At 52.7% G+C, this 14,298-nt stretch overlaps 1 protein-coding gene across 1 annotated transcript; it reads left to right on the top strand.

Moving 5' to 3' along the window:
- The first annotated feature begins 4,064 nt into the window (after nucleotides 1-4,064).
- On the top strand, nucleotides 4,065-14,176 carry MPND (MPN domain containing). Its single transcript, XM_069589411.1, has 13 exons — nucleotides 4,065-4,623; nucleotides 4,721-4,977; nucleotides 5,711-5,947; nucleotides 8,637-8,769; nucleotides 9,385-9,469; nucleotides 9,682-9,778; nucleotides 10,015-10,087; nucleotides 10,168-10,244; nucleotides 11,437-11,605; nucleotides 11,691-11,761; nucleotides 12,310-12,399; nucleotides 13,053-13,145; nucleotides 13,936-14,176. The coding sequence occupies exons 1-13, from the start codon at nucleotides 4,617-4,619 to the stop codon at nucleotides 14,020-14,022; spliced, it is 1,476 nt and encodes a 491-aa protein (XP_069445512.1). The 5' UTR covers nucleotides 4,065-4,616; the 3' UTR covers nucleotides 14,023-14,176.
- The last annotated feature ends 122 nt before the right edge of the window (nucleotides 14,177-14,298 follow it).

Below are 14,298 nucleotides of genomic sequence, written 5' to 3'. Positions count from 1 at the left end.
ACTTTTCAATTTATATGCCTTTTATTTCTTTTTCTTGTCTTATTGTAATGGCTAGCACTTTCAGAACTCGGTTGAATAAGAACGGTGAGGGTGGATGCCTTTCCTTGTTCCCAGTCTCAATAGGAAAAGTGTTAAGTGTTTTACCGGGAAGTGCAATGTTACCTGAAGTTTTGTAGATGTTCTTCATCAAGTTGATGTAGTTTCCCTCTGTTCCTGGTTTGCTGAGAGTTTTTATTACGAGTGGGTGTTGAATTCTAGTAAATGCTCTTTTTTTTTTGCATGAATAGATACGCTCTTGTGACACGTCTTCTTTAGCTTGTGTATTAGCTTTCTGTGGTCGCTGTAATAATGTATCATAAATATAGAGACAATACAACACAAATGTATTATCTTACTGCTTTGTAGGTCAGGAGTCCTATGTGGTTCTCATGAAACTAAAATCAGGGTGTTGGCAGGACTGTGTTCCTTACTCTTTTTTTCTTTTAAATGTTTATTTATTTGGCTGTGTTGGGTAGTGCGTGAACTCTCTAGTTGTGGCACTCAGGCTTAGTTGCTCTGCAGCATGTGAGGTCTTAGTTCCCCGACCAAGGCTCGAACCCACATCCCCTGCATTGCAGGGTGGATTCTTAATCACTGGACCACCAGGGAAGTCCCTGAGGGCTGTGTTCCTTTCTGAAGCCTCATAGAATGAATCTATTTCCTTGCTTTCTCCAGCTTCTAGCTTTCCCCATTCCTTCCTCCATCTATAAAGCCAGTAATAGTGGGTAGAAACCTCATGTTACATCAGTCTGAATTTCTTCCACAGTCATCTGTCCCTGACTCTCTTTCACATTTAAGGATGCCTGTTATTATATTGGACTCAGGAGATAATCTGGGATCATCTCCTTATTTTAACAATTATTACTTTATTTTAATGTCTCCTTATTTTAATTTGATTAGCAACTGTAATTGTATCTGAAAACTTAAATCCCCTTTGCCATGTAACCTAAATATTCCTAGACCTTGGGGGTTTGGAGATTGAGATCTTTAGGGAATCATTGTTCCACCTACCACAGTCTCTTTAATACAGTGGAAAACACTGATTGAATTTGGAATATGGAAACATCCCTGCATCCCTGGGATAAACTCCACTTTCTCATGATGAATACTTCTTTTTATATATTGCTGAATTCTATGTATTAACATTTTTTTAAGATTATTTTTTTGTCTGGATTCACGAGGGATGTTCTGTAGTTTTGTTTATTTGTACTCTCCTTATCTGGTTTTGGTATCAGGGTGATGCTAGCTTCATAAAATGAATTAGGAAGTGTTCCTTCTTCAATTTTCTGGAAGAGATTATGTAATGCATGCATGTACATGTACGCTAAGTCGCTTCAGTGTCCGACTCTTTGCGACCCCGTGAACTGTAGCCTGCCAGGTTCCAGGGTCCATGGGACTCTCCAGGCAATAATCCTGGAATGGGTTGCTGTTTCCTTCCCCAGGGAGATTATGTAAAAGTGGTGTTAATTCTTCTTTGAACCTTCATAGAATTTTTCACCTGGGCCTGGAGATTTATTCTTTGAGAGTTTAATTTTTTTCAATTAATATTTTTATTAGCATGGTAAAAAAAAATATGTTTTTAAACACAGGAGATTTTGGCCTCAAATACTTGTTAGGTCCTGCTACTGAAATTAACTTGTAGCTAAACAACTTATGAACCTAGTGATTATACCTAGTCCCTTTTGGGGGACTTTTAAAATTACAAATTCAATAGTTCTAGGACTGCCTGGACTTTATACACATAGCAAAGATTAGCCTTGGGAATTCACTGAAGAACTGTGTAACTCTTCCTCTCCTGAACTGTCTGGTAATGTTGATTACACTACCTGCCATTTAGGGGTGCTGTAAATTGTTAATAGTTGATAAGGTCACAGTGGCTAATTTATCAAAGGCAATGGGGATTCATAGAAAGATTTAGAGCAATGGAGGGAGGTGGTCATAGTTGCATTTTAGGAAGATTCCTCTGGGGCCAGGGTGGGAGATGTAAGGGATGTGTGTGAATATGGAGGACTGAATCTCCAGGAAATGATCCAGATGAGAGATGCTAGAGATTCAGCTCTGGGTTTTAGCAGAGAGGCAAAGAGAAAGTAGACAAGGCCATGGGCAAATAAACTGAGGCCATTTGAGCTCTGTTGAGTCTAAGCAGCTGTGTGCTGTGCTCAGTCGCTCAGTCCTGTCCAACTCTTTGAATCTCACGGACTGTAACCTACCAGGCTCCTCTGTCCATGGAATTTTCCAGGCAAGAATATTGGAATGGACTGCCATTTCCTTCTCCAGGGGATATTTGCGACCGAGGGATTGAATCCATATCTTTTGAGTCTCCTGCATTGGCAGGCAGATTCTTTACTAGTGCCACTTGGGAAGGCCCCTAAGGGGCTGGAGATGCCTATTTGATGGCTGGACCCTGGGTGGGTGGTGAGATGACTCCAAAAGGAGGTTTGGGCTGGACACAAAGTGAGTGTCAGGGAACATTAACTATCAAGTTAAGAAGAGAAAAATGGATTTTTCTTCGAGCCAAATTGAAGATTATAACAGGAAGCAGATTTTCTGAAAGCTCTGAGAAAGTTTCCGCCTGTTAGTAGGCACGGTCATATATATTTCATTTATGCATGCATGCCTGCTGCGTCACTGATTCCCTGACCAGAGACTGAACCCACGCCCTCTAAGGTGGAAGCATGGCTTCTTAACCTCTGGACCGCCTTGAGACAAAGGATCATACATCAAAATGACACACTGATATTTACATAAACTTCACTGAGGATACATAGTCCAGGTAAACAAGTACAGAGTGAGCAGCAGATCATCATGACCCCTACAGAGCTGGGAAAGAACACCGTTCTTATAAGAAGATATATTGTCAACATTAGAAAAAAGAAAAAAAAAATGGGGAAGGAAATGGTAACTCATTCTTGCTTGGGAAATCTCAGGGACAGAGGAGCCTGGCGGGCTACAGTCCAGGGTGTCTCGCAGAGTCGGTCACAACTGAGCACGCATGCATGGCTGATTCACTTCACTGTACAGCAGAAACTAAGATAACATTGTAAAGTATTATCTTTCAATTTTAAAAAAAATGGGGAAAAAAAGAAATAAAATGTTAGAAAAAGAAAAGAAAAGAGATCGTTACTGTGGAGCAGGAGTTCCTATCTTTCCATCTTTGAGGATCTCTGCTTAATGCGTTACACAGATTAGCAAGAGAGAGAGGGAAGAGGTCCAAACAAAGAACTGTTGTTTACTTTTTCTTGTCCTACCTTAAAATACAAATCTTATTGCATCATGAGTAATAATAAACACTCACATTCCCCAGCTCTTACTATATGTCAAGTCCTGTTCTTTAACAACTCTGAAGTAGGAATTGTTATCCGCAGGAGCAAACAGAGAGGTGGAGACACACGGCCAAAGTCACAGAGCTGGGAAATGGTAGGGCAAGATTTGCAGCTAGGTTCACTCTCATTCCAGACCACTGTGGCTGGACAGCCCTGTCCCCCTTTCAGACCGGCATAGGGTACACCCATCTGTAGCTGAGTCCAGCCAAAAAATTGCCGTGCAGCTGGAGGGAGCCCCTGCCCAGGGCTTTCAGCCCTCCCTGGGGTTAGGGAGTCCCAGCGCTGGGAGGTGGCCCTGCGCCTCGGGGCCAAGGTCCTGGGACAGTGACCAGAGACAAAAGAGCAGCAGTGTCCCGCGCACTCCTAGCCAGTCTCCGCCCACGTGCATTGCGAGCTGAGGGTTGGGTGGGACAGGTGGGGGGGTGGGTCTCAAGAGAGGCTTGACTCGCGAACTGATTGGTTGGTTGAAGACCAGACCCTAAAACAGATTGGACGCGTAAAGCCCCTGGACTCCTGCTGACTGGTAGAGGAGGAGCAATTTAACGCTTGATTGGCGGGAGGGATTCCACCCTCTATCGTCTATTGGCTAGAGATGAAATAACCCAGTTATAATTGGCTGGCGGGCTCAGCTGCGACCCAATCAAGGCAGTCGAGGGCCGGGGGAGGGAGGCAATTAACCCTTTAGAGAATGCTGCTCGGTTTGGGCACTTTAGAGTCGAGGCGCCGGGTTGTTTCCTTGATTCTGGCCCGCAGCCCCAGGGCAGTGGGGCTCATCCTCCCAGGCCTCAGTGTCTTCCTGGTACCAACAGCTGAGGCCTGTGGGTCCCTCATTAGGAGTGATCGCGGATCTCAATTTCCCCGCTAGTCGTAGCGGGTTGAGCCCTCCTAAGTCCCCCAGCCCCAGGCCTCAGTCGGTGTCCTCGGGTGGAGTCATTGGTTCTCGAAAGAGGAAGCCCCCGGCCTCAGTGTTTCCAGTGGTGCCCCGAGCTCTCGGTTACCACTTCCCTCCCACAGAAGGTGGCCTCAGGCCTCAGTTTCCCGAATGGTCCCCTAGGGTTGAACCCCCACCTCCCTCTCCCGCGTGAACAGGCCAGAGTCTGGCTTTCCCCCACTCGCCTCCGCTGGCCAAGCCCCCAGTCGCCCACCGGCGGCGGCCAATGGCAGCGATGCTCCCCCCTAGGGGCGGAGCCGCGTCACGTGCCGGGAAGAAAGAGCCCGAGGCGCACCGGGCGCGGGGCGTGGGGCGGAACGGTCATGGCAGGTACGGCGGGCCTGGCGGGGGGCCGGTGGGGCACCGGGCTGGGTGGCTGCACCGCCTCAGGGCGCGCGGCTCCGCTGCAGCCTGTCGCTGCCCGTAGCTCCGGAACCGCTGTCCCCCGCGGGCGGCGCGGGCGAGGAGGCGCCGGATGAAGACGAGGACGAGGCGGAGGCCGAAGACCCGGAGCGGCCAGGGGCATCGGGAGGCGCGCGCGGCGGCGGAGGCGGCGGCGGGGCGGGACCGGGGAGCTGCGGTGGGCCAGGGGGCGCGCTCACTAGGCGCGCGGTCACGCTGCGGGTGCTCCTCAAAGACGCGCTGCTGGAGCCGGGCGCCGGAGTGCTGTCCATCTACTACCTGGTGAGCACCTCCCAGCCTCATCCCGTTCCAGCTCGTGCAGAAAGGGGAAACCCGGGTCTAGTGTGCTTTCTTGCCGCAAGCCGAGCCCCTGGTGTGAGGAGGGGAAACTGAGGCACAGAGCATCCTAATCCAGTAGGAGCCTTTCTGGGTGGGAGAACATTGTTCACCAAACTCTCCATTCCACAAAGGAGAATCTTAGCCTCAGGGAGGACATTAGTGCCTTCCTGGCTATGTAACTTCACTCAACCTATGCACATCCTAGTTTTCCCATCCGTAAAATGAATGGGATTTTCTTTCCTCCCATGGGGTTGCATGAGGATACAATGAATAAACTGCTCAGTAGTGTGCCTGCTACACAGTAAGTCCTTTATAAGTGTTTGTTATTATTACCATTATTGTTATTGTTCTCTTTGTGAATGGGAGCAGTTTGTGAATTGAGCATCTGCTGTGTGCCAGGCTGTGTTGGGTGTTAGGGACACAGTGGAGATCAAGTCACATGCAGTTCTTGTCCTTTGGGGCTCACAGTCCAGTGAAAGGAGTGGGGATGGGCACATAACTTGACAATTTCAATCCAGGCTGATCAGGATGGTACCTAAGCTGGAAGCCTCCTGGAATGAAGTGGGAGATGGGTGGCAAGCCCTGGGAAGCAGCATGGGGTCAGGGAGGACTTCCTGGAGGAGGCAGTCTTGATGAGTACCAGCTCCTGGGTCCAGCCAACCCACTGTCACTGCAGGGGAAGAAGTTCGTGGGAGACCTGCAGCCCGATGGAAGGATTGTGTGGCAGGAAACAGGCCAGGTGTTCAACTCACCCAGCGCCTGGGCCACCCATTGCAAGAAGCTGGTGAACCCGGCCAAGAAGTCTGGCTGTGGCTGGGCCTCTGTCAAATACAAGGGCCAGAAACTGGACAAGTACAAAGCTGCTTGGCTCCGGCGAAACCAGCTCCATATGACTGCAACCGCCGCTGATGAGGTACATCCTTCAGCCTCCCTGACTCACTGCTGGATAAAGAGTGCCCAGAGAGAGAATGTTGGAGCTGGGGCCTTGAGGGATGAATAGGAGTTGATCAGAGTGAGATGAAGAGTAAAGAGCTTTCCAGAGGAAGGAACGGCATATGCACAGCTTTGTAGGAATGAAGAAACACATGATGCTTAAGGAACCATTGTTAGCTGATGCAGCTGGAGATTTGATGCCTTAGTAGCTGAGGGGGCTGGCAGCATTGGCAGGGACCAGATTTGGGAGGGTCTTGAATGTTGTGATAGTAATACATGCACACACACACACACACACGTACACACAGAGGCTGGAGTTGATGCTGCAGTCTTTTTTAATGTTTTTATTTATTTGGCTGCATCAGATCTTAGTTTCGGTTCATGGGCTCTTTGTTGTAGTGCACGTGCCTCTCTCTGGTTGTGGCTTGGACTCCCAAGTGCACAGGCTTAGTGGCCCCACAGCATGTGGGATCTGAGTTCCCTGACAAGAGATCGAACCCAGATTCCCTTCATTGGAAGGCAGATTCTTAACCTCCCGACCACCAGAGAAGTCCCCAGATGCTGCAGTCTCGAGGCAGAATTTCTTGTTTTCCAGGAAGCCTCAGGTTTTGCTCTTAAGGCCTTTCACCTGATTGGGTGAGGCCCACTGACAGTATCAAGGGTAATCTTCTTTATTGAAAGTTAACTTATTGTAGATGTCGACCAGATGCCTTCACAGCAACACCTAGGCTAGTGTTTGATTCAGTAACTGGGTACTATAGCTGAGCCCAGTTGACTTATAAAACTAACCTTCACACCACACCATAGGGCTGTTCATTCAGCAAGCATTTAATAAATGCCAGCTGTGTGCCAGGCCCTCTTCTACATGCTGGAGATAAAGCAGAAAGCCAAATGAGAAACATCCCTGCCTTCATGGAGAGAGAAACAAAAGAAATAACTCCATCTTATCATACTTTGGAAGAAGTGAGCAGGGGCAGGGGAAGCAAGTGCTGAAAGGAATAGGATGGCCAGGGAAGGCCTCATTGAGAAAGTGACATCTGATCAGTGAACTGAAGGGGTGGAGGCAGGGAGCTATAAAGATTTCTGGAAAACAGCATGTGCAAAGGCTGGACCGGTCTTGTGTTTTGGGGGAACAGCAAGACTCTGATGTGACTGGAGCAGAGAGTGATTATAGGGAGAGAGGGAGGAGGGAAGGGCAGGGAGGGGAAAGGGGCAAGTCTTGGAGGGCATGGTGGGCTGTGGGGAGGACTTGGGCTTGTACCCTGAGGGAAGTCGGATCCCTGGAGTACTGTGAGCGGAGTAGGTGTGGGGCCTGAGTCAGGTCCTTAGCGGCGCCCTCTGGTGGCCGCTGTTGGGAGGACAACAGGAGCCAGGGATTCAGGGTGCAGGTGGGTGATGAATGGGTGAATCTGGCCGGCCTTTGAGGAGGAGGAAGTGGGTAAGTTCTGGTTAATTCTGAAAGTGGATGTGATGTGATTTGCTGGTGGATCTGATGCTGGTGTTAGGAGATGTTTTGTTCCCCTAAATGTTTTAGCAAGCACCTGGACAGGATTACCCTTATTGGAGATGTGTGGAGGAGCAAGTTTAGGGGGATGGTCAGGGTGGCCTTGTTGAATGTGAACACCCCCTTTTGAGATGTCAGGGACTAGCCAGACCTGAGGTCCGGAGGTCAAGGGAGACCTAGCCTGGAGTCAGGATTGTGGGCAGTTGTCCAGGGGGCAACTGGGGTTTGAGGCCACCCAGAAGGGGTGTAGGTGGGGGAATAAAGAGGCGGGAGGACCCAGCCCTGGCCCAACGAGTGAGATGGGGGAGAATAAGGGGGTCCAGGAGTGGTGGGAGGTAAGCCCGTCAGTGCGGGGGTGGGGATCCCCGAGGAGTTACCAGGAGACGCTGCTGAGAGGAGGCAGGGGACAGAGACTGAGATGTGGCCGTTGGGTTTGGACAGAGAGGTCACTTCGTCAAGGAAGGGCTCTTTAGGAGAAAGGAGGAGGAGAGGTTATTGAGAGAATCTGATCAACTAATCCATGCAAAGTGTTTACCAGCTGGATGAATGGAGCAGCAGGGCATATACTTGGCATATGCTAAATGCTTTGCACGCATTGTCTGATTTCACCCTTATGCCACCCCTGTGGGTTTGGAAGTCATTGTGCCGTTTTACAGGAAAATAGAGCCTGAAGTCCGGAGAAGGCAATGGCACCCCACTCCAGTACTCTTGCCTGGAAAATCCCATGGATGGAAGAGCCTGGTAGGCTGCAGTCCTTGGGGTCGTGAAGAGTCGGACACGACTGAGCGACTTCACTTTCACTTTTCACTTTCATGCATTGGAGAAGGAAATGGCAACCCACTCCAGTGTTCTTGCCTGGAGAATCCCAGAGACGGGGGAGCCTGGTGGGCTGCCGTCTATGCGGTCGCACAGAATCGGACACGACTGAAATGACTTAGCAGCAGAGCCTGAAGTCAGTTTATAACAGGCGGAGGCGGGATTCCAGCCTGAGCAACTGGTCTTCATCCTAGATTGTCTCTGCTCATTCTCTCCCTCTAGTGGGCACCCGGGCCAACGACAGGAATGGCAGGTTCTGGCTTGCCAGAGTTCTTGGTCGAACTTGGGAGGGCATGGAGAATCCAGCTAAAAGTCCCGTCGCGTTCTCCCCCACCCCGACCCCACCCAGAGCCCGGCCAGCGAAGTAGAGGAGGAGGAGCCGCTGATAGAGGAAGAGGAGGAGGAGGTTCTGACAGCAGCCTCAGCGGAGGACAAGAGTAGGAGACCGCAAGGGAAGGGCCCCTCGGAGCCTGTCCACTCGGGTAAGAGGTGTAGGGGAGGGGAGGAGGTGGGGACTGTGGGGGGAGGTGGACAGAGCTCAGGCGGGAGAGGAGGCTGGCTGTAGAGCCCGCTAGAAACCTGGCTGACTTCCCAGCCCTCGTTGCCTAATTTCACTCTCACCGCCTGACTTTTTAAGCTATAATTCTACATTTCTTGGTCCCACTGCCTAATTTCTTTATCCTTACTCCTCCATAGGATTTCTTTGCCCCGTTGCCTGATTTCTTTGCCTGTCTGGTCCTCACCTGATTTCCTGATCCCTTCTTCTGATTTTTTAGTTTTTTATATACAATTTGTTGACTTGCTACCTGATTTCTTTGTTTTTAAAAATATTTATTGATTGATTGATTTGGCTGCACTGGGTCTTAGTTGCAGCCTGCATGATCTGGTTCCCTTACCAGGGGTGGAACCCACATCCCTTGCATTAGGAGCATGGACTCTTAGCCACTGGACCGCCAGGGAAGTCCTTTCTTGATTTTTAAAGACTGCCCCTGGAGTCTTCTTTCTTTCTAGGACTGCCTGGTCTTGGTTTTCCAGTTCCTAGCTGGGGAGAAACTGATACTGACTTCTTTTCTTAACACCCCCTGCCAACTCCCCAGAGGCCACGCCCCCAGGGAAAAGGGTGGAAAACAAGATCCGGGTGCCGGTGCGCTACTGCATGCTGGGAAGTCGTGACTCGGCCAGGTCAGATGCACCCCATGCCTGCTGGAACCCCGCCCTCATCCCCGTCTACAGAAGCTCTGCAGCATGGGGTTGGGGGACAAGGGCAGGCAGGGGCAGGTTGGAGACAAGGTCTCAGATCTTCAGAGCTAGCTGTGGGACCGAGGGAGCCAGTGTGGGGGTGAGGGAAGGCCCTTGGGGTGTCTGAGGCTGTGGAACCTTCCCGGCTGCCACAGGAACCCGCGCACCCTGGTGGAAGTAACGTCTTTCGCAGCTATCAACAAGTTCCAGCCATTCAACGTGGCCGTCTCCAGCAACGTGCTGTTCCTGGTGGTGTGTGCACAATCCTTCCTTGTCCCTTAGGTCTCAGGGGCTCCCAGGCCTGGGGAGGGGCTGGTCCCTGCCCAGAGGGTCCTTGGAACAGAGACCTTGTCTGCTCTGTTCACTATTGGTAAATAGTAGGTACTCAATCAATATCTGAGGAAGGAGGGGGGTGGGCTGACCCCCAGGACGGCCTTGGCACCAGGCGCAGTCTGAGCGGGTCTTCCCATGTCCCTCCCCCTCCCCAGGACTTCCACAGCCACCTGACACGCAGCCAGGTCGTGGGGTACCTGGGGGGCCGCTGGGACATCAACAGTCAGAGTGGGTATTGGGGGCCCGTGGGCAGAGAGGGTGTTTGGGGGCTGGGGTCAATGTCCACCCCTTCTCCCGCCTCCGTGCAGTGCTCACGGTGGTTAGAGCCTTCCCCTGTCGGAGCCGGCTCGGGGACGCGGAGACCGCGGCCACCGTGGAAGAGGAGGTGAGGGGGCACATGGCGACTGGGCATTTGTTGCAGGGAGGGGGGGGGCCGCAGGCTGGTGCACACACAGCTGTCCTGGCTACCGCGTCAGGGCGCCTAGCGCCGTGTCGCCACTCAGCAAGGGTGCAGATAGCTACGTGTGAGCTCCAGTCCCCACACCTGTGACCCCCACCGTCATTCTTCCTCTGCGCAGATGCCGCCAGCCCCTTCCCCGCTCAGCCTGCCTGTCACCTGGTAAAGGCCGGATAAATATTAAATGCCCTCCTTCGATGTTTTCATACAGTGCTTAGTATGCGCCTAGCACTGCACTAAGCGCTCCACGCCCGCCTTTTCCAGCATGGCCAGTTCTGGAGGACAGAATAGGTGTGCGTTTGGTGCACAGCTTTCTCCACCCACCTCTTCCTTTCTCTTTACGCTTGCGCTTGCCTCTACTTGCGTTCGCACATCTGCCTCTTTATTTAACTATTTATTGAGCACCTACTGTGTGCCTGGAATTGTTCCTTGAGCTGGGGATACAGCAGTGAGCAAAATAATATTTTGCCTTAGATTTACAATAGGAGCATTTATTATTTTTTATTATTATATCATTATTTTATTATGTTTTGGCTGTGCCACGGCGGCTTGCGGGATCTTGATTCCTACACCAAGGATTGAGCCCCACCCCTTGTGGGGCTATGAGAGGTCCAAGTCCTTAACCACTGGACCACCGGGGAATATAGGCGGCTTTAAAAAAAATTACTTATGTTTGGCTCTGCTGGGTCTTTTCTCTAGCTGAGGCGTGGGGGCTTTTCTTCTTGCGGAGCACGGGCTCTGGAGCACAGGGACTTGAGTAGTTGCCGCTCCCAGGCTCCGGAGCACAGGCTCAGTTGGTGTGGATGGCCTTATTTACTCCCCGGCATGTGGGGTCCTCCCGCGTCTGGGGTTGAAGCCTTTATCTCTAGCATTGGCAGGCAGGTTCTTTACAGCTGGGCCACCAGAGAAGCCTGGAGCATCTTCTTTATGTCTTTGTTGACTGTCCCCCTCCCTGGATTCGCTGAGCGCGGGGCAGGGTCTGTCTCAGTTGGTAACTGCTGTATTCTCAGGGGCCTGGTACACAGCAGGCGCTCATTAAATGTTGGCCGTGTGGGGCTGGATGGTGGCGTGAGCGCACCAGGGCTGGTGGAGCCCCACCATCCCGCGTCTGTGCCCTCAGATCTACCAGAGCCTGCTCCTGCGCGGCCTGTCCCTGGTAGGCTGGTACCACAGCCACCCGCAGAGCCCGGCGCTACCGTCGCTGCAGGACATCGACGCGCAGATGGACTACCAGCTACGGCTGCAGGGCTCCAGCAACGGTTTCCAGCCCTGCCTCGCCCTGCTCTGCTGTGAGTCCAGGGAAAGGCGTGGGCGTGGGCCCTGCCGGTCACCGAGATCCCAGGCCCAGCCCCTTCTCTGTGTCTCCGCCTGCAGCTCCTTACTACTCTGGCAACCCCAGCCCAGAGTCCAAGATCTCACCCTTCTGGGTGATGCCGCCCCCTGAGGTAGGCGGGGCTTCAGGGAGGTGTGGGTGGGGCTCTGCGTGGTTGTGGGCGGGGTCAGGAGGGCTTGTTAGTGGCAAAAAGCCAGTACTCTGGTTTCCAGTTCATCTGGGGAGCTGGGGCCTCAGTTTCTCTCAACTGTGAGATAGGAACATAATCATTGAACTGAGGCAGTACGTGTGAGTGGTGTTGAAAAGGTTGGGGCTCCAACTGTGGCAAGCTGCCTTGGCTACCAGTATGGCCTCCGACCTGAGACCTGTCTGGTTTCATTCTCCAAGCCCAGTCTTGGAGTCGGAAACCAGCGTTAGAAAGGAATTTGGGAGCCATGGCCACTCCTGTGTGTCTGTGATGGAGGCCACGCTGCCTCCCTGGTCACATTGCTGGGTTCTTCTGAGACCCCACGTGGCTCTGAATCTGATCGCAGCCCAGAGCCAGGCCTGCAGTATCAATTCCCTGGCCCCCAGCCCAGGGAACTTCCTGCTGTGCCCTGCAGTTTTGGGCTGGGGGGTGGGGGGCGGTAGCTAGTGGTGACCAACTTGTGTCTCCACCAGCAAAGGCCCAGTGACTACGGCATCCCCATGGACGTGGAAATGGCCTATGTCCAGGACAACTTCCTGACTAATGACATCCTCCATGAGATGGTAAGCTCACTCTGGAGTGGTGTGGATGGGGGACCCTGGGAGGAGCAGGCGGGGGCTGAGGGCGCCCCACAAGTTGGACATAACTCTAGGAGTCAGGAAGCTGTGGTTCAAAGTGCCACATCAAGACCCAGATCAGGTCTCTCTTGCTGCTGAAAATCACAGGCTCTAAGGATCAAGTCCCCAGTCCCGGCCCCTCCCCTCACCCCCACCCGGCCTCCTTGCTGTTCTGGAAGGTGCTAGTAGGGACGCTTCTACCTTGGGCTATGCACCTGCCACTGATTCTCCCAGTGGAGACATGTGAGGACCTCAGGTGTTACTTCTGCCATTCAACAGGCATTTAAACAAATGGAGCTAGTTCATCACACCTGTGACTTCACAGATGTTCCTGCTCAGACTAAGGCTAGGCCAGGGAGTCTTTCAGGGCTGCAGGGGTAGAAAGAATCGCATTCAGCGATTCTTCTGCTTCTGGGGGAGGTGTCTCCTCCTCCAGGCAGCCCTCCCTTCTGCCAAGTGCCTTCATTTCCCCAGGGTGGCACTGCTCGGAGGTCCCTCTCTTGGGGAACTAGGTAACTCCTACGTGCTGGGCTGCATTAGTCCAGAGGCCCCTTGATGGGCGGCAGCGGCTGGGGCTCATGTGTTCCCTGTCCTGCTAGATGCTGCTGGTGGAGTTCTACAAGGGTGCCCCTGACCTTGTCAGGTTCCAGGAGACCTGGAACCAGGAGCACACCTACCTGGACAAGCTGAAGGTGAGTGAGGCTCACACCTCGAGTCCCGTGCAAACCCTTCCTTTTGTAAAGATCTCAGGGAGCCCCCCAAGAATATATCCACAGGCAGCTCAAGGAAAAGTGAGTTAAGTGGACTTGTACAAAAATATTTTAGTCAGATATAAGTGCTGCCAAAGAAAAGTCATGTTTGTCACACGAGGGTGGCGACGGCGGAGATGCCTATCAAGCGCAGATGAAGATGTAAAAGCCTGCAGCCCTCATGGCCCTGGGGCTATCCTGGCTGAGACGCTGCTCCTGAACAGGAGGGGCTCCGAGTCTGAAGCACAGCAGAGCTGAGCCAGGCAGAGGGGCTGGTGCTGGGAGTAGGCCGATCCAGTCGCAACCCCCACTGCCCCTGCCATTAAGTCAGGGGTATGTGTCAGCAAGGGCTTGGCAGCCTTGTGTCCTGCCTGGGAGTCATTCTCAGAAGACACATCCCACTTGGCTTTACAGAGAACCAGCTTCATATGTTTGCTTGTTCTGTTCAGACTGAACAGTGACTGGGGCTTAAAGCTGCCAGATCAGTCACCTCTTACTTCGGGGCGGGGCTGGGCTGGGTGGGTAGGGTGGGAGTGGCCCGGGCGCCCGGGGTGGGGTGTGGGGGATGGGGCGTGTGAGAGCCAACTGTGGAAGATGTGGAGGAATCTCACCCCCCACATGACATTCCTAGGCCCAGGATGCACCTGGAGGTGTGGTTTTAGGGACACCACCGGGGTTAGTGGAGCTCTTAGTGGGCCAGCAGCCCTGAGGTGCCGGACCTGCCTGTTTTCAGATCTCCCTGGCCAGCAGGATGCCCAAGGACCAGGGCCTAGGCCACATGCTGGAGCAGGTTTACAGCCTCCTCAAGCAGGGGAACTGAGGGGACCAGTCTCCAAAGACAGGAGAGGGCTCTGATCAGACGTGGCCCCTGCGCCTCTGGGTGAGGGGATGGGTTCAGGGCTTCTGTGCTGTTTGTCCTGTGTGGCTGACTGTGACAGCAGGGGCTCAGATTACATAATAAAGGAGAAACGGGCCAGCTGTCTCTCAGGTGCTGTGACTGTGGGGAGGGCCTGAGCTGGTGACCAGGCAAGTGACAGCCACCCCTGCCCCTCCCCCTTGCTGCAGGCTGGTGCCCATGCAGCCCTGTCCTGGCCGG

The sequence above is a fragment of the Ovis canadensis genome, chromosome 5, assembly GCF_042477335.2.
Source record: "Ovis canadensis isolate MfBH-ARS-UI-01 breed Bighorn chromosome 5, ARS-UI_OviCan_v2, whole genome shotgun sequence".
Taxonomy (NCBI): Eukaryota; Metazoa; Chordata; class Mammalia; order Artiodactyla; family Bovidae; genus Ovis; species Ovis canadensis.
This window is presented reverse-complemented; position numbering and strand designations above follow the sequence as displayed.

What these genes read in the sequence shown, in the direction of transcription:
- MPND (XM_069589411.1), top strand. An exon ending in TGCTGTCCATCTACTACCTG is followed by an intron (nt 4,978 to 5,710) that starts GTGAGCACCTCC and finishes CTGTCACTGCAG; the next exon opens with GGGAAGAAGTTCGTGGGAGA. An exon ending in CGGCCACCGTGGAAGAGGAG is followed by an intron (nt 10,245 to 11,436) that starts GTGAGGGGGCAC and finishes CTGTGCCCTCAG; the next exon opens with ATCTACCAGAGCCTGCTCCT.